The 23,168-nt window shown below is 31.1% G+C and overlaps 1 protein-coding gene across 1 annotated transcript in view; it reads left to right on the top strand.

The window, feature by feature from the left end:
* Window positions 1-23,168, top strand: part of LOC126917485 (uncharacterized) — a 68,664-nt gene that overhangs the window by 35,038 nt on the left and 10,458 nt on the right. Inside the window, exons 2-4 of the mRNA XM_050724393.1 lie at window positions 2,112-2,191; window positions 4,523-4,610; window positions 15,519-15,691. Of these exons, the coding sequence (XP_050580350.1) occupies window positions 2,112-2,191; window positions 4,523-4,610; window positions 15,519-15,691 (341 nt within the window). The remainder of the gene's footprint in view (window positions 1-2,111; window positions 2,192-4,522; window positions 4,611-15,518; window positions 15,692-23,168) is intronic.

The raw sequence follows: 23,168 nt of genomic DNA, 5'->3' as shown, positions 1-23,168 counted from the left end.
AATTTTACCAGTATAATCTTGCGGTCGTATTTCATTACGACTAGTGCAAATGAAATTTTCAATGTTTTATACATAGTGCGCACAAAATATATAGATAAAATTCTTTCATGAGAAGTGTTCAAATATCGTGGTGAGTCAGCCAGGTGATACGTGTAAGAAGCTCGCGACACTTTTTCTGTTTCGATGATCTTACTACGAAGAAAAAACGAGATGAGAGGGAAATCGTTGTTGTAAATAAGGTTTTCGATGCGTAACTCGCGAGTCGAGATTGCGATAAAACGTCCATCGAAGCGGGGAAAAATTCTTCTACCCGATTCTCGAGCGAATCCGCTCGCTGCTCTTGATCTTTCATGGCCTTTCTCTCTCTTTCTCTCTTTCTATCAATACCAACCTCCCTTTTTCTCTCGTTCTCGTTGTCTATCTTTTCTGTCCTTCTTCAGCATTGCATTTCTCTCCTGCTCCCGCAGAGAAAGTATGCGCAGTTCAGCAGAGACATTCGTCGAAGTCGCATACCGATGATTTTAAAGATACCTGGCAGTATTTAGTACGAGAGAATCGTGTTTCCCTTACTTGGACTTAAACTATGGTTGAAATAGTTTTGAGAGAGCGAGAGAGAGAGAGAGAGAGAGAGAGAGTATACTGTTTATGGATGTATATGATCGTCTGCAATTTTACTTGATTTAATTAGAAAATGACATTAGAAGATGACACACAGAAAGACCTATCATAACTGTGATCTTCGTGATTGTTAATTGTTGTATGTATTTATGGACAAAAACGCGCACGATGCATATATATTATATGCGAAAATATATAAAATATTCAAAGTACAGTGTTTATTATGATATTTATTGGGTACAACAAGGGTTTTACGTTCTATTTATTTAAGTACGTTCATAAAAATATAAAAGTGTATAAAAATCTGGAGTCTAGTCGTTACAGTTGTATGCAGTAAAGGATATCAATATATATATATATAGACTCCAGATTTTTATACACTTTTATATTTTTATGAACATACTTAAACATGTATATATGTCGTAGTAGAATATTATGAAAACGAATAATATATTTATATGAATATTAATATTAGACACAGTAGTTAGGAAATTGATTTTTAAGAGCTACTATAAATTTTCATCTTTACGACTCTCTTATGCAATTGAAGCAATATTATCAGTGAAAGTCTACAAGTCACAAAATTCAATTTCCTTGCATAATAATCTAATACAAGTATAATAGAATCCAGTAATAAAATACGTAAGGTTCTATAATAAACTTTAGAAGTTGTACTTGTTGTGATGTACGTGTTCTCTTTGATGTTTCATCTTCTTAATCATTCCCTTTACTATTTGACGATAAAAAACATTAACATATACATTATCACAACGTATCATTTTAATGTACATACATATATTTTATACAACATTTTAATATGCTGTTCGTAAATTAAATAATAACAAATAAATAAATGATTAGTCTTACAAGACTTGTTAAAATTCTGTTTATATCAAATTCTTTCAACTTTTAAGATTGTAACCAATATGCGATGGACGCTTAAATGTACTAATTATATTACTAATTTAATTTATAATAAAATTATAATATATATGTATATAGAAAGTGTTTGCGTAATAGAAGCCTATAACTTGAAACGTACAACACCAACTACGTCTTATAACTCGTCAATTTATTAATAGGATATTAAGTGGATATTATGCAAAATTACGTATCGAATGAAGGCTGTTTCATTAACTGATAGAAGAAAGGTTATCATCGCGATTAACTCAAGGTGTGATATTTAAAACCGGTAGGTATGTATGTACATCAACGGATATTGAACTATAATATTTTACTGCTGAGCTGTATAATAGATACTATAAACGTACAACTTGCTAATATCATAAACATATAGTAAGTGCTGTCTAATCACTAATTTATTTTAATATTTTATCATTAATACATTTTACATTAGTACAATTTACGTTGTAGAACGATAATTCCTGTACTTCGACATAATGCGATTTGAAATGTTTCCGAAATTATTTTCTCTTCAGCATGAATATTAATCCTCTGACTGAATTTGTTTTTTTTTTTTTTTTTTGCTTCAGGTGCAGCTTAGGTCTGCTATCTACTATAATCTTTGTGGCCTTGGCAGTCACAGCGACAGTCCACCATTTTGATATTTCAGGCAAGTAGAAATTGTTAATTAATTCCTTCGAAATATCAGAATATATATAGACTACGCTTTAAGAACACATTCCTTTAGCTAACCAAAACTACTGCTTATAAATTGATAGCTGGCTAAGGCAATAGCATGCAAGGCAATAAGAATTATAGTCATTAAATTAGCAAAATAAAATTCATATAAAATTAACGATTACTATTAGAAATATTTAACAATTTCTTTTAAAATGTAGATGTAAAAAGAAATGAAAATCATAATATTAGAAGGATTAATTTATTTCCTAATTAATATTTGTGATGTTTGTTCGTAGTGTTGAATAATATCGTTTAGACCTTTTATTTCAAAAGCTTTTTTTGTCATTCAGGTTAAGCAGAAAGGATAAAACGAAAAGATAAAATTAAATGAAAATTTCTTTTAGATAAATTACTATAACTATATCTTAATATTTTTACAATCTCTCTCAAATATTCATTAACTCTATCACAATCAATACGTTGTCTTTAATAATTTTCTTCATACATTTGTTATTCACAGTTTTAGTGTGCTCAACGTTATTTTCGTCGTCTTCTGGCCATTGCAAAAGATTAAAATTGCAAAGTTCAAGGAATCTTTCAGCATGCGTTAGCAAAATTAAAATATGCATCGAAAACTCGAAAATCGTGTTTTTTTTTCTTTTTTTTTTTTTTTTTTTGTAATAGCCACGTATCTGTTGTGCAACGAAAAAGGCGCATGATTGTTGTGCTGTTACAATTTTGAGGAGAATTGTCGAAGACAATCGTGAGATTTCTCTCACGCCGCAGCAAAAATTGGTTGTTGTTGTTGATCGCGATGATGTTCCATAGTTACATCACAAAATCGACTCGCGAATAATATCTCGTTAGTATTAAGGAACTCATTAATATAATCATTAATCATCTTTCATTCGCTGTACGTCGCGTCGCGTAGTAATTCCTTGGTTACACTGGCACATGAAACTCTAAAAGATTATATAAGATATTTATTAAATAATTACCATTACTACAGATATGAATAGTGATCTTAAACGTAACAATTAGTACCGAAGATGGTCTCATTATAGTAACAGTAAATAATTGACTGTTCAAATTCTTCGACGCTTTTTACAAAGTGCTGCAATAACTATCTCATAATTTCCATATATATTTTCAGATTCGTTTCATCAGTATAATCACAATAGTCGTGTTTCGTTACATAGGATTCATATATTTAAAAATGTTTTGTATAAATTATTCATAAAATTTTAGATAAGTGAACATATCTTTAATATTGCTAATTTGTGAAATATCGTGTAAATCGTATTTGCAATTAATCAATAAGTAATAGATTTTAAATTTACTAAAGTCGCGTAGGTTATTTCTTGAATTGATAACTTTTCTTAAAATATGCGTATAAATATATAAGATTTGGAATATTTTCATATCAAAAAAAGAAAGAAATGTAATAAATTGAGAAACCCAGACACTAGAATCTATTGCAAATTTCATATATACTTTGTATTACAATTTTGAATATTTATTTAATCTATTATCTGTTTACTTTATTGTGTAACGTTTTTTAATACTTTTCTATATTACTTTTGCCCTCGTGAGTTTGTGACGTAAACTGTTACACTTAAAAGCTTAAGTTTTAATAAATTTTTGATTAAATAAGATTAATTGCATTATTTTTATTGACACGAAGATGTCAAATTGTATATGTAATAATAAAAAAAAACTTGATAACTTTTTATAATGAAATATTTCTTTGCTCATAAGATAGTAAAATATGATTAATTATAATTGACAATTTCTTAATCTGATAAGAAAGATAGAAAGTAACTACTATTGTGAATATGATGCTAATAACGATTCTAAAACACGAAAAAAATAATAAGCATAAAAGATAGTATGTAAAAAATATAGATATATAAGATGTGACTGAAATTATTCTATAAATAAGCGACAATGATTTCTTATGCAAAACTATTCAAATGTATGGAATACATTTTTTTGCCATGACTTAGGCTCTGAAAAATTGTGAATATAAATATTCGCTATATACATACGTGCATTCATACACACATACATACACGTATAGACAATATATTATAGGATATTAATATTTTTCTCCATATAAAGCATTGTTATTTATTAATAATAATTTGTGAAATAACTATAGTCCGTAGAATGTGTAAAGCGTTAAGAAAAGATTTATTATATATTGTACAAATATTATTTTGCATAAATAATATTGCATATACTATATATTTTTATACACCATGGTGTTCCTACAATTGTTCGTTGTAAATGTATAAGAAAAATTATGCTCTATTCACAGATTATGTTTACGGAGTTGATCATGATTTGCAAGCAAGAGCACGCGCAGGGATCGAGGCAGAAAGATTCACTTACCAAACGAACGCTAGGTAAGTTTGTCTATCTCTGTACTGTTCAATATGTTGTGTCGATTTATAGTATAAACGTATTAATATTTATTAATAATACTCTATTATATTAATTTCTGGTTAACGATCTTTCTTAAACTGTTTTATTAGTTGATGTACATATCTGAATTTTCTTAAATGTCAAGTAACAAGTATATACATACATTATAATTAAGATCACGGACGCACGTTACTTTTCGTTCAAAGCAATAGGACAGTTCCGATATGTTCGATGCAATTGCCTAATTCATTAATATTTTAGTGAATTTTCTATACCAGAAATATCGAAGGTCCCTTGCTTCATCGAGTTTATAATGAAACTCGTCACAGTTGAGTTAGTGCAATTTCTTGGATAAAAACATTTGTTTGTACGTGTTACTATGCATCATAAAGCATAAAATATTCTCTTTATTTTTCATTTATTGTTACCTAATACGTTGAAAAGTATATAGAATATGCTAGAGATAACGAAATAATATAAATATTATGTTGTTCCATGTTGATTGCGTTTATCCATTAATTTTCGTTCATTGTAGTTTCTCTAGAAATTTGTTCGTCTTTTAAGTAATATACAAGAAATGTATCAGTAGACCTTCAAATATAGTTGTAATGAAAAAATAATTTTGTTAAACTCGTAAATTTGATATAGAACTTGTTCAATTATGTTGAATCTAACATGTTGGACTTTATCTCTGATTGAGTGAGAGAATCTTGTGCACTGACTCTAATACGAATCGATTTGATATAATTGTTGATGCTGTTCTCTCAAAAGCAAGTGGAGAAGCCGACTTTTCTCTATCTGGTGTAGGTAGGTAATTATCTTCGATAGATTCTGGAAGAAAGAAAATTTCCTGTTTATCATTATTAGACTGCAGATGTTTATGCATTTTAAGTAAAAGATTTAGATATTCGGAAAACACAAGAATTAATGTGCAAAAATATAGAAAGTAAAGCGTTCGTTGTAAAATTTAGTATCTGAAACGAATCTGTACATACTACAATTTCCATTAAAAATATATTCTGCTATATAATTAATATAATCTTAGATTGGTAATCGCAATTCGCTACTATCCTTTTCGAACAATGTTTCGATAGATGATCAATTTTTCGTTTTTCATAATGAATTTCTTCAAAAGTAGGCCACTTCTGGTCATAAACGATCTTGCTCTTTAACAAACACTTTGTTAGTTATGTTCTAACCATTGACTATTTATGTACCGACCACTAACGGTTACGTTTGTGTCATCTCAAGGCAAGTTTGAGCCACCATCACATTGTAAAGTCAATAATAATAGTCAAATAATATTTACTGCAAAGTATAAAGACCAGTTCACACCATAGAGTTAATCTCTCCGATATGAAACTTATAGTTAGTTACTGTCAATACTTTGGTCAATATTGTCTTAAACCCAGCTATGTTATTAGGTTGTTGGAAAAGTTTCTTTCGTTTTATAAGGAAATAATAGACGCACAATGTTTTTTGTTTTATATTAGTTTATTGAGTAATGCACGAACGTAATAATAAAAATAGAACGAAATGGTCACACCTAATTCAATAAAATAATATAAAACAGAAATAGAAATTGTTGTTCATCTATTATCATCTTATGAAACGAAAGAAACTTTTCGGACAAACTAATATATTCGTATAATATTAGAATAATATTAAATAATATTATACGAATATTATTTAATAATCTAATAATAGAAATATTACATCATGGCTATTTCACTATAACGATTGATATTTATAACATTCTACTGAAACGTACCTTGTGTACACTGAAAACAGACATACATATTTAGAAGCTTATTTAAATTAAACACTTTCTCTTACAGCCAATTTTATTTTGCTATATACGTATGGTTTAATCCTTTTGATCCTACGCATCGCTTGTGAACATACATGTTAGATATTCGTTAATCTATGAATTTTTATGACTCGAATATGTTCAACGAAATTTACGATCATTCTTTTTGAGAAAAAAGATGCATCATAATTATGCGGCCTGTTTTTGCATCACTTGTTCGTAAACTTTATAGAGAGATCACAAACATGTTATCCCTTTAACCTAGTAGCTACAAAAAATAAGAGCACTCTATACTTTGATTCCTAATCTCTTGGACGTAAAACTCTTTTGTATTTATGAGTCCACTATTTTTTAATACGTTCCTCCATTTCTATCGAAAATAAATTATACCTATAATTGCCTATAGTGTACGCGATTAAAGGAAGTAATTCCAAGTAGAGATTTATTTCATTCTCTAAATATTACGATCAGAACTTTACTTTAGAAATTTCAAACTTTTTTATACCATACATGTATATATATATATATATATTCTATACACATATGCGTTATATATTCTATAGATTTAAGTTTAAGTAATATTTGGAAATATATAAATATAAAATATAATATAAAAATATATACACATATTTGTATATATATATATATATAATATATATAGCATGATATGTATATAGGCAATTGTAACCAAAAGAGATTCTCCTTTTCATCAACCCATCGTTACAAACTTCCTGTCTACCGTACAATATTCTCTCCATCCCTTTCGTGCCGGATAGTCGTTTAATTTTCGCGGGTGATTGCGCAACGTGGTTTCCAAGGAAGCTAGGTATTCGCAGAGAAAACTGCAAAGCATCGGCCGAATTAAAGCGGAAGATTAAAAGCGCATCAGCCTGACGAAACGATCGGAACGTTGCAGCACATATCCTGAAACCGCAAAACGTAATTGCCGTTCAACCTCGTGATACCTTTCGCCGAATTGGAGAAGGTGAATTGCTCGATGCGGAAAGTGAATCGCAATTACAGTTAAATCGCGAATTATGTCGCGACGCAGTTGCGAAACTCGACTTGGCTGGTATAGTTACTCGCAAAAATGGAATTATGTGTACAGCTATATATCTAGGTTAATTATGAAAGTATTTGTTTAACTCTTAACTCTCCTCTTGTGAAACGTCATTTATTGTACTCTAAAATTATATATTTCTTTGAAATATTCGTTGAAATTGAAATTAATCACGTTCAATTATTTTGTGATAAAATTTGGACAGATTTGTTGTACAGAATAATTCGCGTAACTGGAACAACTCATATCGCTTTTTCTATTGGAATTATTAGTTTGAAATTGTTCTTATTCTAATTTTATAAATTAAATTTACCATGAAACTTTTCCTGATCGTTATCGATCATATCGAGGAAGCAGAAATTTGCTGGAAATAACGTGTATACCATGTTACAATGACTTATAATACAGTAAATCAAATTTCTCGATTTTTCACGATTTTTCAGGCATTTCCGTTAATCTGACACAAAAATGTCTCGAATAAAAAACTAATTAATCGAATAAAAATGTTTCAATCGACCAAAAGTTACAATATAGGACGTTCCCAAAAAGTTTTTTTTTACTAAAACTCAGTCACCTTGTCTTTCTTAACGACATTACGTATTTTCGACTACATATGATACTATGGCAGCTTACGTTATGTCGAGTTTTCTGTTACGTTGTGGCGCTTCCATTGGTATAAAGAATCAAAGTACTGTTTTTATAACAGGAATCGTAATCAAATTTTACAACTGTTACCGAATACTTTGGGAAGTAACTGTATATTTGCCAGTGTCCTACATAGGAACGTCGAATTACGCAAAACTTGAGCAATATTCGATTTTTCGAAAAGTTTGGACCAAATTTCGTTTCATACGACTCTGGCCAACGATTATTTGCTCGTAGACGCAAAAATGTGTTTGTCTCAGTTTTTAAGCATTCGATAATGCGACGATAATATGAAAATAATGATTCGGTTTAAGAATGTGGATTTACGTTGGTAAAAAGGGCTGTACGTCCAAAATTTTTTGTCTACTTGCTTATGGTTTTAAATGGCGTTTAATCTTGGGTAACAGTGGAAAGATTAATGGTTTTTCTGCAATTAGTGATGTTTCTTGTGGCTTACGATACTGTGTATCGTCATTATGGAACATGTATCCCATACGGACAGTTTAGTTGTTGCAATTTAAACAGATTTATTGTATCGAGGCCTTTTAGAGAGTTTCTATTAGTTAAAGTGAAGTGTTTCGTATGTTGATTGAATATGACGTTTTATACCCAATATTTACCTTAGTCCATAATTGATATTGCTGAATCGTGATATGAGAAAATACGATTATCTCATTTTGTTGAACACTACGACAAGACCTTTCGAATAAGTCACAGTAATTGTACGTAATTGTACAGTACAAGGTGTCTCGTTCAATTCTTTTTTCGCTTAATATTTTTACTCACATTCGGTATCTAATAAAAATCAAAATAGTTTCCAGATATTAACTTTGTACAAGAGCAACTTTTGAAGAGAGTAGTAGCTTTTAATTGAATTTCTTCATTCTTATATTAACAGATAATGATGTGAGATTATTAAACAACATTTGTCAAGTTTATAATTTTTATGGTTTTGTGAACGTTTTGTTATAACGAAACATATTGCGATAAAAGACATAAAATGTACACCATAACTTTAAAACGTTATGCGATTTTTATAATATTTATAAAATGGTCATAGAAATCGAACTGGTGGAATTCGGAAGCTCGCACAATATGTACCGTCGAATTATCGAATTATTTATTATATCGGTAATTCTCAAGTGAAAAATTATATTCCAAAACGAGGTTTTTCTCACAATAAAACTAAATCTCGGTCAAAGTACGCCAATATGTAATATTCTTTAGAATGAGCTCTGACAAGAATAAATAGATGCGATTGTGTGTGCTAAATTTATTATATATCGAGTCCTAATTCAATTTCTTCCCGTTCGATTTGTTTGTATCTTAACAACGCTATTAACATAAAGCTAATTTACTATCGTAAAGAATCAACAGTCGTTAACAGCACCTCTAATTCTCATTCCCAACTTTCCTACAATTAATCGCAAATTAGCCACAAATACAAACTAAAAAAGCTCCGTCAACGAGATTAAAAAAGAAACGAAAGATACAAGACCCTTCGAAAATGCCATTGTTCTACATAATACTGCCTTCAGAATTCAATTCGCGTACCTTATTACTCTTCTTCCCACAACACGTCCAAATTCGACAAACAGAGACCGAACAAACGAAGCGGCTTCGCGAAACAAGCATAAAGGGGCACTACGAATAAAAAGGAAGTGTCGAAGAAACAAAAGTGCGATAAACGGACGTGACGAGGCTTTCCAGTAGCTCGGCCCGTCCGGCCTCCGTCCTTCTTGCTCTATTTTCTTGCTTTTTCTCGCGGTAACTCTGCCACGAGCGGACTTTTACTTTCATGGCCGAGAAAAGTAGTGTCGGTTGCCGGCGCGTCCTTCCGTGGCGGCATTTCAGCCACGAGGAAGGTTTCTCATCCGATCATTACCGGTACTATCGCCTTTCCTCGGCCACGGGAAGGTGGTTGGCCGCGCATCGACGCGCGCCACATCGCGCGGTGCTTGTAAACGGATATGTCAGCAGGAATAAATCGTACTTTTCATTATTTTATTATATTTTATTCCCCGATTGTCGTTTTGCCTTGAAGTCTCTATGTTCCTAAGGATCCTTAAATAGAACGCAGTCTATCTTTGGATAGGCTCTGAATGTTTATTTGATCGAAAGGAAATTTGATCTTCGTGTACGTCATTCGCACATTCGATACAGGAGGAGTTTCACGATTCTTACTTTCTGTGACGAACATTGGAGAAATATTTTTGTACGTGGTTTTATTTGGAAAAGTGCCCAGAACACACGATGGATAATTGAAAAATATTTCAAAAAAATGATATACATGTATCGACGTCTGCACTAATTTGTCCGTTGAAGCAATAGAGCCTATGTAGAGATGCGTAAACATTCGCATGCTACTCATAAAAATTATGAAAATACAGTAATCGATATATAGAGATGTCATTAATTTGTGTCGTTTTAAAGACTACCACTTTTCGGTCGATGTTCCTTCTTCGGATAGAAGGTGATATTTACACTGAACTGTTTTAGATGTCATACATTTTATAGAGAAATAATCTTTGCAATGGAAAAAGATTGTATAAATTTAACGAAGATACTTTTCTTTCTCCTTCTAGTGTTCGTTAATTTCGCAAAGCTTAAAATGGTGAATTACATAACAAAATAGAGATTCTTGAAGTTTTCTTGGTAATTTTCACATTGACGAAATAATTAACGTCTTCGTCGATTGCACGTCTATCTTTTTACACTGTAATATACAAATCCAGTAATTACGATACAGTGACAAAACAATATAAAATACAGTTAAAAACGTAGAATAAAATCTTTTCGTATAACGTTTCGTTCTCGAGAAAATTGAGCTGGAAAATTTGTCAGGTATACTTAAACTTGGCTAATTACCGACTACGTACGAGCAGGAGATTATTTTGCATGCAAAAGATAAGTAAAAAGTGTGGAACACTATTTTTCCGTTTAAGACTTCATCTTCAAGAAAATAAGGTTTGAATTATATCTAGTTAAAGAATTTCTAAATTTATTTTTCTCGCGATGGAAGCGTCGTGATGGAAGGGAAAATTTTATTTCACGTTATCGTCTTATTTTCACATGCAGAATAACCTTCTGTCAACTATTTACTTCTGTCTAGTCTGTAATTAGCCAAGTTCAAGGCAAATTTTGAGATTCGATCTTTTCGAAAACGATGCGTCATATGAAAACACTTTATTCTATACTTTCGACCTGTTTCATCATCTTATTGTCAATCTTGTCACGATTGCTGAGATACTCTGTAATAATTATATAAATCTCCCATAATTATAAATCAATTAAAAATCAATCGGTAGCCGCCGCGTCGATGTTAGACCGCGATCGTCGTCTTCCTGCCAGGCTGACCGAGAAATCCGGCAGGTTCGTCGTTTCTTTCTCCGCAAATTGTTGTTGCAAGGTCGGTTTTTTTTTTGCTACCGATAGAAAGTCGCTACGGTTGCTTTAACTCCGACCGACAGGGTCGTTTTTTTTTTGCACTGTTCCTTTCGGTTTCTGTGGCTTCTTTGGATGAAAAAGCTCGTAGAAATATGTATGTGTGCGTCTATGTTTGAATTTGATCATAGAATTCTATACACACCTCGCACAATTTAATTTTGTGTAGGTTTCGCTTGTGTAAGATCCACTAGAAATCAGCCAATTTTATCGTAATTCGCGCGACACTCGATAATCTTAGCTTACGATTGCCGAAATGTTCGTCAAATACAAAATTATTCATCAAAGATCCGTTATTAAATAAAATACGAAATCCAATATCCTTTCAATTAACTTATTTTACTTGATATATTTGGCTTGTTGGATGCGTGCAAGATCTACTTTGCTATCTATCCTAAAGTACTCATAACTGAATGGAAGAAGCTTTACGATATTTGAATATCAGGTGAAAATTCTATATGCAATAGCATTCCTAAATTAATAATACGAATCTTACTATCTTTTACATTTACAAAATCATTCAACGTAGCTGATAATAAATAAGAACAATAAATAAAAAATGAATAATAGAAAAATAAAATATAATATAAGATATGAAATTAGGAGGAGACCAAATCATGACGCTATCCATATTCAGAAATACATAGAAATAGGTAGAGGATGGGGTAAGTTGAAACACTGTTAATACATTTTTTAAGTCGTTCGTTTTGAAAATGATGGTATACATAAAAACTTTATTCTGTACTTTTCGACTTATTATTTCATAATGAATATTCTATGGATATTTATGTATCTGTGGAAAATTAAAATGTGGAGAAGCATAGACAATGAACATAATATACAAAACATTCAAAGTATCCCTTATAGTATTTGAAGAAGGAAATAAATCTCAATTTACTTCCTCTTTCTTTCGTTGTATTTATAAAAATTAGAATTTCCATAAACCTACATGATCTAATAACGAATAATCTCCATTTTTAGCACATTCAGTCCATAGTTCGTAAAGATAGGTATAAAGAATGTTTGAATACGTGTATTGTAAATATGTGTATAAAAATTATGAATTTCTAAAAATTGAAATAATCTTACTGTTCGTATCGTTTTTCATAAGAAAGTGAAACAGAGAATCCTTTGATTTAGTAAATTATTAAAATAATTTAAATTTAACGATCTCACGATGATTCTCCTCTTCTAAAAAGTCTCCCTCTTGGTGTAAAGACAAGAGGAAAATACGAATTAAGAAGCAGATCTTATTCTTTCGATTATTCTTTGTTCGCAGGGAACTGTAGTTCCTCTAATTGATAATACTGGCATACGTCCGATACAGCTTCAGATATTGTTCCCGCGGAGCAATTTGTACGTACATAACACGCAATCCTTTACTGTGCGAAAGCGATTTGATTTATAACCATGCACATGCATCAGCAGGCAACTTCTTATTGTTAGACATTTTACATGGCTCACATGACTCACGCATGAATTATACTTCCTCGTTGTTGTTGTTGTACCATAAATTCCTCATGGAAAAATCGCAAATCGTTTCCTTTTTTTCTTATCATTTTTCTTTCCATTCTTCTCTTTTCATTTTTTTTTTTTTTTTTTTTTTTTTTCAAAATCTTCTCCACGACGATTCAAACGTCCATTTCCTCGCAGAATAGAAAGTCACGACGATTATCTACGTTACGTTAACTGATTGAACGGTTTGAGTGTCATGAGTGATTTATTACGGCTCGTAAAACTCGCACAGGACTTACTTAAATACGAACACGAACCGATCGCGCTTGATATGTGTTATATTATTGCAACAGTTGGACGTTTTAGCCGACACGAAGATTACTTGTTGAGAAAAATGAGTGATCTTAATTAAGGGTTTAAATGATAGCTTATTAACCTGTTGCGTATACGATCGAACTCGAAAAAGCATTCGAAAAATGATTTTTTCAGAAATACCAACTGGATAGTTCGTTATAGGGTGGAAGAAACAATAAGAGAAATGCATAGTAATTTTCCTATTGCTTCTTTCGCTTAGAATGAACTATCCGGCTAGAATTTTTGAAAAAATCATTTTTTGGACTTATACATATATAATATAACATGTGTGTATGCTGTATATACTTAATATTTGATTAGGGTTTAATTTAAAAATGTAATTATAAATTAAACTTAAGGAATATGTAATTAATGTCTTAATGCAAGGAATATGTAATTGAGCATTACAATTTTTCTTTTCTTGTAATTATGATATCCACATGATATTCAATGAATTATATCTAATTATGGTATATATATATATATATATATATAAATGCACATAGACCAGATTGTGAGTGTTACAAAATAAATAAAATTTACAGTAGAAAATATTGAACTTCATATACATATCCTAAAGTCGTAGAATATTTATTATTGGAGTTTGTATTATTGACGTGAATAAAGAAGACTATAATTTCTATGATTGTTAGAATTACAGTGAATCATTATTTTTTATTTTCCTTATTAATTATTTCTAATCTCATATGTTTGAAATATTATCTATCATTGTTTCTAATGATCGAGAGTTGAATATTTGTACATGTAATGAACATCTAATAACTAATCATAGGTTTGCATACATTACATAAGCTTTGTTTTAAAGCAATAATTATAAGATTTAGTATTTTTCATATACTTATCAGCAATTAAACGTTTGCTTGAAACTATACATTCCGATTTGTAGAAAATAAAGATATATATATATGTCGGAGATGAAAGAACACCGGAACCTTCCTTTGAAACTTTGGGAAGATCCCTTAGTACTGCAATCCAAATTCCACCGTAGCCGTATTAAGAAATTGTTGTCATTCGATTTGACTGTACTTATTTGAGGTTTATGATAATGAGCTCGGGCTCGAGGCGACAACCAGTCGCCGAACGTAGCCGCGGTCAAGGGATGAACGTTTTGTCTAACAAAGGCATGAAGTAACTCTATAGGTCTCCTTAAAAAAAATACTTGGGACGATGCACGACGGTAAACATTTCAACGATTTCTGTCCCGTGGCTCGCCACACGCAGACTTTGTCTTTCGGGTAAGATGATCGCCAGATGTCAACGCATCTTCACAGTATATGTTTAGCTGGCCGAGGACCCGTTATAAATCTTAAGTTTCAGTTATGTAAAGTCCTTCAAACAGACAAATAGTCTTTGTCCCTACTAACTACGGGAGGAAAAGGGAAATCTATCCTTCCATGAACGACGCTTCGCGCTAGCAACTTTCCCCCAAGGGCGGCTAGCATCTTTTTCTAACCACTGATATGGAGATTGACCAATTAGCAGCAACGCCAATTTCCCTCATTTTCCGAACGAAGGCTTTCCACGACGAATCCGAGGATCTCGTGTCCTTAGACACACCCCATATAGTTTTTCCTCGGTGGCATCATCGGGACGGAGAGTCATTCTCTCGTGCGATCTCATCGACGAAAAAAGTAACGTCTTTACGATCAGTGAATATTTCACGTTTTGTTAACAAAGAGTCAGACTTGGACTTTGTGCGAACGTACATCTATCATCCCGTCGACCGCGGATTCGTTATTGAGCCTAGGATCATTGTCATTAGCTTCTCGAGTATCTAAAATCATAATCATATTTGCACTTGTAAATATCTCCTCTATTGCATAATGATAACGTCTAATGCAAATGGGGATTCGTTTCACGCCCTTAACCCTAACCCTAATCTTAACGTCAACCCGACATATATATATATATATAGTAACTTATGTTAGTGTTCGTCTTTTCTTCAAATTTTCTCGATATTGGTATACCAAAAATAATTTCGTGTACCTATGTTGATTCGTTCTAATAAATTTAATTCAGATTTTTTCAATTTGTTTCGTATAATTAAAAATGGACTTAATTGATAAGATTTATTTTATACAAATCCTTTGATTTTTCCAGATACCAAAATAGGCCAGAATCGAATGATGCTCCCTGCAGAATCATACCGGATAGGCCTTGCCCGCCAAGCAAGTATAGGACACCTTCTGGTGCCTGTAATAATATACGACATCCTGTTTGGGGTGCTCGTGGTGCACCCTTCTTGAAGTTACTGCCACCAGTATATGCTGATGGTAAGTAATTATATTCATGAATAATACATATACCGAAGCGTGAATAAAATAGTTCAAATCAGATATCAGAAGAAACACGGACGCTACATGAACGTTTAACTCGAAGCATGAGGAAAATGAACAGTAAAAATATATTATTTGCACAGATATCATCTTTTGCAAATTAATCTGACTAAGCACGCGTCGATACTTTCATACAACGACTATCGTTATTTATTTTACATTATATTAGGTAGCTTTAGAATTAGTTGTTTATAGTTCTATCTATCATTATAATAAATTATTAAAACCTCGTTCACGTTAGGTAATTTTTGGTCGAGCGATTGAGTCGACGACCCTAAGTTGTGCAAATTCACCTGAACAAACACAGTGTTAACCAAATCGAAATGACTTATAGTTGTCCAACTGAAAATAGCACGTTCTTCTATTTTTGGATAAACGACTTGATCATTTCAACTTAATCGCCTAATATTAATAAAATATTGAGATATTTGATAGTAATTTGTTAAGTTTTCACTTATAGAAGTGGAATTAATATCGATGCCTGTGGTTTACACACGCAGTGTAGAATAGAATGATCCGGTTTGTTTGTTACATAAAACAAAACTATAGACTCCCTATAGACTCCTATTTTATATAATTTTATTTATTTAATTTCATAATTAAATTTTTTTCTGAAAATCGATAAGTGGAGATTCGTTTATTTTCTTCGCGTTTCATAAAGTATAGCGTTCCTTTTATTTTTCTTAAATTTTATAATCGATAGTTTGGAATGTTTAAGCCGTAGCAAAATTTCAAATTCGCACAACATGTACGATGAATGAGATTGAAATATCAATTTTGTATTTTTTGTTGTATTCGGTATGCGTAATCATACTAGAAGAATCTTACACCAAATTTATCAGCTGCTACGCTAACAAATTAATTAGGTGCGTTAATTAATAATGACATTCGATATTTATAATTAGATTATAGGAAAAAACTAGTAAAATAAATCTTCTTTACTACAAATATCAAAGAATCTCTATCTTGATGTAAAAAGATGTTTACGTGAATTAAATATAGCTTATGTTTTTTATTTTTATTTTTATTTTTTTTTTTTTTTTTTATAGATATGTAGTAAAAAACGAATGAAATGCTTTTATATGAAGTTTCGTATACAATGCTATAATCGAAGCTATTAAAATAAAGAGAAGTATTCTAAGCGATTTTGAGAAATCTAGTCTATATGTAAATATGAGTGAAATTATAAGCTATTATTGATATCTTATATCATAGAAGATATCATAGAAATTATGCGTAGAAAGTTTTAAATGTCAATAGTTACGTAACTATTAAATAGTTTTCAAAAATTTATTAATGATTGCTTCTGTGGGCCGGGCACTTACAGAAAACGAATATATGTGTCCTTAGTTCACACCGATAGCTTTCGCCAGACGCGTATATGCGCCCATAGCACTCAAAGGGTTAAAGACAGGTCATTATTAAAGTCGGATAATAATTTCTAATAAGATATAAACTTATTTAAATAAGATATACGTTAAAGACAGATAATAATTTCCAGTTAATTAATTTGTATATTTTCTAATGATTTTAATGGCCGGAAGACTTTTACGAAACGAATTACAAACTCAAAATTTAGTTTGTCCTCTCTTGTTGAACTTCCAAAAGAAATACGATCGTAAGATATTATAGTTCGTATCAAGCATTCTTTTTCTTCATCTAACATTTTTTTCTAATTACAATCAAAAAAACGTAGGAAATATATTTTTACATTAAAATATGAATTATATGTACTATCTTGCATATCATACTGTCTAGAAACTACGAATCACTTAGCACATTTATTGTTAGAGATACAGGCTTAAGTAGCTTAAATTAGTGGTGTTAACCAGGTCATCCTTTAAATAAAAATTTCTCTAATTGAACCTCTCAAAAGTCAAAATGACCAATTAGGTAATATTTTCTGTAAATTTCTTAATATTTTTTCTAGTTGTCTTTTCACTCGTCACAAAGAGACAGCATAGATAACAATAAATGGAAAGGAAAATTTGTAAATATATTTGAACGTATCTTCGCGTTTCTCTGCTTTTTAATTCATCGAATTAGTAAAAGAATGTATATCAAAGAAAGATCAGATTCAATTACATCAACCAACCAAAGCTGATGTTAATCCTTGCAAATGTAAATGCGATATAATTTATTTGTAACAAAGATTACTAATAAGAGGTCTCTAAATAAAGAAATTGCGTCCAGATGACGAATTAACTCTTCTCCGACTTTTTACTAACAACATCTGCAACAAACGTCTTGTAACTTGTATACACACTCTTACATTGGTTTCAAATTTTACCAATACGATCGCGACAATCGTGTCTCGTTACAGTGCTAATACAATTTTTAAAACATTTTGTATAACAGGAGAAACAGGTGTATTATAAAAAAAAACCTAAATTGTTATATATCGAAGATTTTATTACAAATCTATCTCACTCGAATTAGCGTGTAATTAGCGTTCCGTAATTTATGGGCGAGAGCGTACGTGCAAAGATTCTTCGAGAGTATTCGGTCCTCGACGATCGTCCCTAGATCCGTTACAACCACTTTCCGTATCGCGAATGGAAAGTGAAAATTGGAACGAGACGTACGACGTACGAGCTAGACCTACGAACTGAGAGATCCATTTCGAAGAGCGTTGGCATGCTCGCGAGGATTAGAAACGGCGAATTAGCATGCCAGAGGGAGCGGCGAGCCAACGAAATAGAGAGTCCCTCGTCGAGTATCGATTGCGCCATCGTCCGCGCGAATAATAAGTGATTCCACCTGCGATCACCGTCCTCTTCGACTTATTACGCGTTCACCGACAAAGCGGAACAATTCCGATCAGGATTTTTTTCTAAGCGAGGGAAACACGCAATCGATCTCTTCTTCCTGCATATTCTCTCAGAATGGTTTATATACAGAGGCTCGCGGAAATATCCCAACACTTGCCACACAGAATGTTTATTAATATATCGTGTGTTTTATATGAAACTTTTTGAAATTCCATTAACACTGTAACAAGACACTTTATGAGACTTCTATTACAAACAGATGCTAAAGATGATCTCGTTAAATACAGCTTACTAACATAGTCGATAGCTGATACAATTGACAGCGAGTAATCGAATAATTTGCTTATTTTTGTAAAGTGCTTAAAGTTATTTATGCTTGTAATGAATATCTTTCGATTTCTAAATAGGTTTTCAGATTCGTTTCAAATTTTAGCAATATAAGTACGATAGTCGCGTTTCATTATAGTGCTAATGAGATCTCGAAGAATTTCGTATAACACGTATAATTCATTTATATTGTACAATTGTTTATGAAAATTTATGGAAATTTTCTGTAGCAAGTATTCAAATAATTTCGTCGGCCACTGTAACCGCTTCGTTCGATTTATCAGTTGAAATGACGTAGCAAAATGTGTTTTTTTTTAGAGAAATTCATTGGTACTGGCGTTGATTGGAAGATATTATTGGCAAATTGTGAAAGCTGATTGAAAAATAAAATATACACTGTTAAAAACAGTTTAATTAAAGGTGTATATTAAAATTCAATTAATTTCTTACGGTATAATGTAAGAGAATAAAATACTCGCAATTTTAAACCGATATTATTGTATTTTTTTTTTAAGATGGTATCTTGAGAATGACTTAAAAGTTGCGCATAGCTATGTATTAATCACGTTGCAAGTATATATATGTTCTTCACGGCCGCAAAATTATATTTTTTCCCATTAATTTCAATTATGTAAAACGATTATTTATATGCGTATTGCGTATTGTTATTTCGATCCGAATATGAAAAACATTTTCAGTTTTAAAAGTGATATAGCTTGAGAATGCAGGTGTTTTTGAACTTACAAAACTTTTACTAATTGTTACACAAACAAAGATGTTTGATTTGTATTGCATCTTACTGATTCTTCGGTATGTTTGAACTTCTATTCAGACTTAGCATGACTACGTTAATCTTACTTTTTATGTACCTGCATATATGTATGAACTTAAATAGTATCTCGTTATCTAGTTATTTTTCTAATCAAAATCTTTGTGAAATATTTTTGAACCCGTAATAACCACGAAAAAAGAAAATTGAAAATTAGTAACTACAATTTATCATCTAGAAAAAAAAAAAAAAAAAAATATGTATATTTAATACGAAATTCAGTCCTTTCTCTTGGTTCTTGATATCTTGTTGTGGTACGTAACACTTTCTTACTACCTTCTTTCTAATTTTAAGTTGAATGTTCTATGATGAAAAATTAACAGCATTTTCGAAAGTTTATTAGTTACATAATGTTTGAATAATGACATTTTAGCAAAATATACTTCCATATAACCGATTTCTTTTTTACTTTACTATAGTTTACTGCAAGTATGGAATGATACGTAAGATCAGGAATTGAATGGCTCCGGAGTAAAGGAAACGAAAGAAATTCTTGAGAAAGTGAAGAACCGTAGAAGGAATTAAATTATAATTGAGAATTGAATTGATCGTAATAATTAGATCCTGATCAAAGTTCTCGTATATAACGATTTACCATCTAATAATATCTATGAATTCGCGATTCACAATTTCTGAGTTATAAACTTTTCATTCGTAACTTTATAATTTCACGTCAAATTACATAGAAAAATGAAGCGTAACTTGTAGAATTTTTCGTAAACTTTCATTTGCTTTATTACCGAATTAAATAAAATTACCAAATATTAGCTTATGATACGTAACCTTCGATTTATGAAATTTTACTAATAATATTAACGAACGTTTATACATTTCTGAAACATGTATGAACGTAAAGTGCATAGAGCGCAGAAACGTATAAAATATGCAAGGCATAAAAATTACAACGTATATAAAATTATGATGTGTACGTGGATAAAACAAGTCCCTGGTCAACGACAGGTCCTGTTTCTTTAATTGTATTCATAAATATGTGAATTATGTATTACGTAGCTATTTATCGTAACGTAATAAGATATAATAAGATATATAACTAGGGGTCGCTGAACGCTGGACAGTTAGGGATGCGGAAGAAAAGCGAAACTAAGGATAAAAATTGAATAGAAAGTTACAGTCGTATCAATGAGCGTACACGAATAATCCTACATTATGAATAATTCTCGTACGAAAGGCATTTTCCACGTTGTTAGATTAGATACGCGATCATTATTAACGTAACCTAACACAATTCACAAAAGCTTCCCGATCGATGTTCACTTCCTCTAGTTCTAGAAATATATCCGCAAACTTTTTGTAACAGTTCGCACACAATATGCAGTCTCCCCATGTATTATCTCGACGCGGTTTTAAGAATGATTCGTCACATTCAGCTTTTTCTTTGTACTTTTTTGTTTCATCTCTTCTTTTTTATTTTAAAGTTAATTAAGACTAAGATTTAGATTTCATTTCGAAAGTCAATTTCTGTATCATTGGATAACAAACCTTTGGTTTTTTAAAAATAAATTGTAAATTCTCTGTTCGTGTCAATGTAACTTACGTTCAAAATATTCTATTTTTAAAGTAAATTTATGTCTAAACAATAATTTACTTTTAAAATCAGTTTACATTATGTGTATTATAATAGTATAAAATCACATTAACGTGTCAAACAATTCCTCGGCAGCTTGTAGCAACGTAGTGCAGAGAAATTATTAACAAAAGTTTATTCATATTATATTAATAATATATAATAACTTCAATACTTTAGGAAATATTTTGCTTGTTGAAAATTATTTTCGAAATATTCGTTATCGTTTATTAAATATAGTACATTTTAATTAGTAACTTTGTCTTCTGCTTCAACGCCATAAATAAATAAAAAAACGTGCTACGAAACGTTAGAGGGACTACTAAAAATTATTTCAAAAAAAAAAAAAAAAAAAAAAAAACAAATTAATTTGCATTACGACTAATGCGATGGTCAGTTTATTCGACGATTAAATCTCACAAAGCGTTAATTAAAAGCTGGACAATGAAACTCATCGGAAGTGTGATTTTGGACGCGGCAAGGGAAGGAGCAACACAGTTGGCGCCTGTGTCCAGGGAAAAAAAAGATGCAAACGAAAATATGAAAGTGAAAAGAGCGAAGAAAGTGACTCGGGTGCTCTGGCCAGTGGTTCCCCGCGCCTACCTTTCAACAGCGTTGACCCAAAATACCTCTGATCGCCATCGAAGAGTACATGCTTCCACGTATTTTCGTCGCGTCGATTTAATCGAAAGTCTCTCATGTAGCTAAACTGTCGGTGTTGACCAGAATAGCAATCGGCTCAAGAATTTGTACAACGTAACATGTTCGATCGAACGAGTTAAAATAATGGACTCATCAAACGAGATGATCGATACTTGTCAGAATGAGGAATTTGCTTACCTGAGTGCACTAGATTAAGTTAAATCCTAACTTAATCTATAACATGTCCTTCCCTTTAAATTTTCATATATTAACATTTGTCATTGTTTTAACTTTGCCTATATTTTCTTTTCGTATATATTAAATTTTGATATATTAAAGCCTATAATTGTTAAAAAGTTGATCCAAAAGGATTATTAGCAGATTATAATTTATGAAAAAATTACCTAAGAAGAATGTGTAAACCTCTGAATGAAAGAAAAGATGGTAACCGTTGAAAACGATTAGGAGAGGAAAACGTTATCGTTTGTTACTAAATATACACTACGTATACATGTATAGTTCGATATAAAAAGAAATATGACAGTAATCTTAAAATTGTTGATAAATTTCCAGCTCCTAGAAAAAAATCATCATGCATCACATTATACATTGTTCGAATCGTATACATACATAATCTTTTCCAACGAAATTCTTGCCTATATTTTACTCTTTTGACGTTATGGCTTGTTTTAGCGAAAGAAAAAGATCTTACGTAAAAATTATTTTTGGTAACTATTGGCAAAACGAAAGCTACCTCTGACTTTGATCATTTTTTTTATCTCGACCATATATCGGATAATATTTAATGGAATATAAACTTTAGAAGTATTATTATAGAACGTAAATTTTATTCTATCGAATATGTTATTATTATTATTAAAAAAAAAAAAAAAAAAAAAAGAGAGAATAAAAATAATATTTGTACAGGGTGAGTAAATATTCACAAAAAGAGGCCCATCTTCGATTTTGATAACTTTTTAATATGTTGTCAAGATTAAAAATTTTCTTAATTTTTTGATAACATATTCCATAGAATAAAATTTATGTTCCATTCAATATGATTCTTAAAACTTGTATTCTGCGCAATGGTATTCCTAAAACTAGTACATACGTATTTTATACGATAAAATCATGGGCTGCTTCAATTGCTAGCAACACCCTGTATATGCATCGTAGTTAAATACATTTACAGGTAAACCAAGTTTCGTCTCACACATTTACGAGAATATTTAAATGCCGCTGTTTCCCATGCTTGTCTCT

The sequence above is a fragment of the Bombus affinis genome, chromosome 1, assembly GCF_024516045.1.
Source record: "Bombus affinis isolate iyBomAffi1 chromosome 1, iyBomAffi1.2, whole genome shotgun sequence".
Taxonomy (NCBI): Eukaryota; Metazoa; Arthropoda; class Insecta; order Hymenoptera; family Apidae; genus Bombus; species Bombus affinis.
This window is presented reverse-complemented; position numbering and strand designations above follow the sequence as displayed.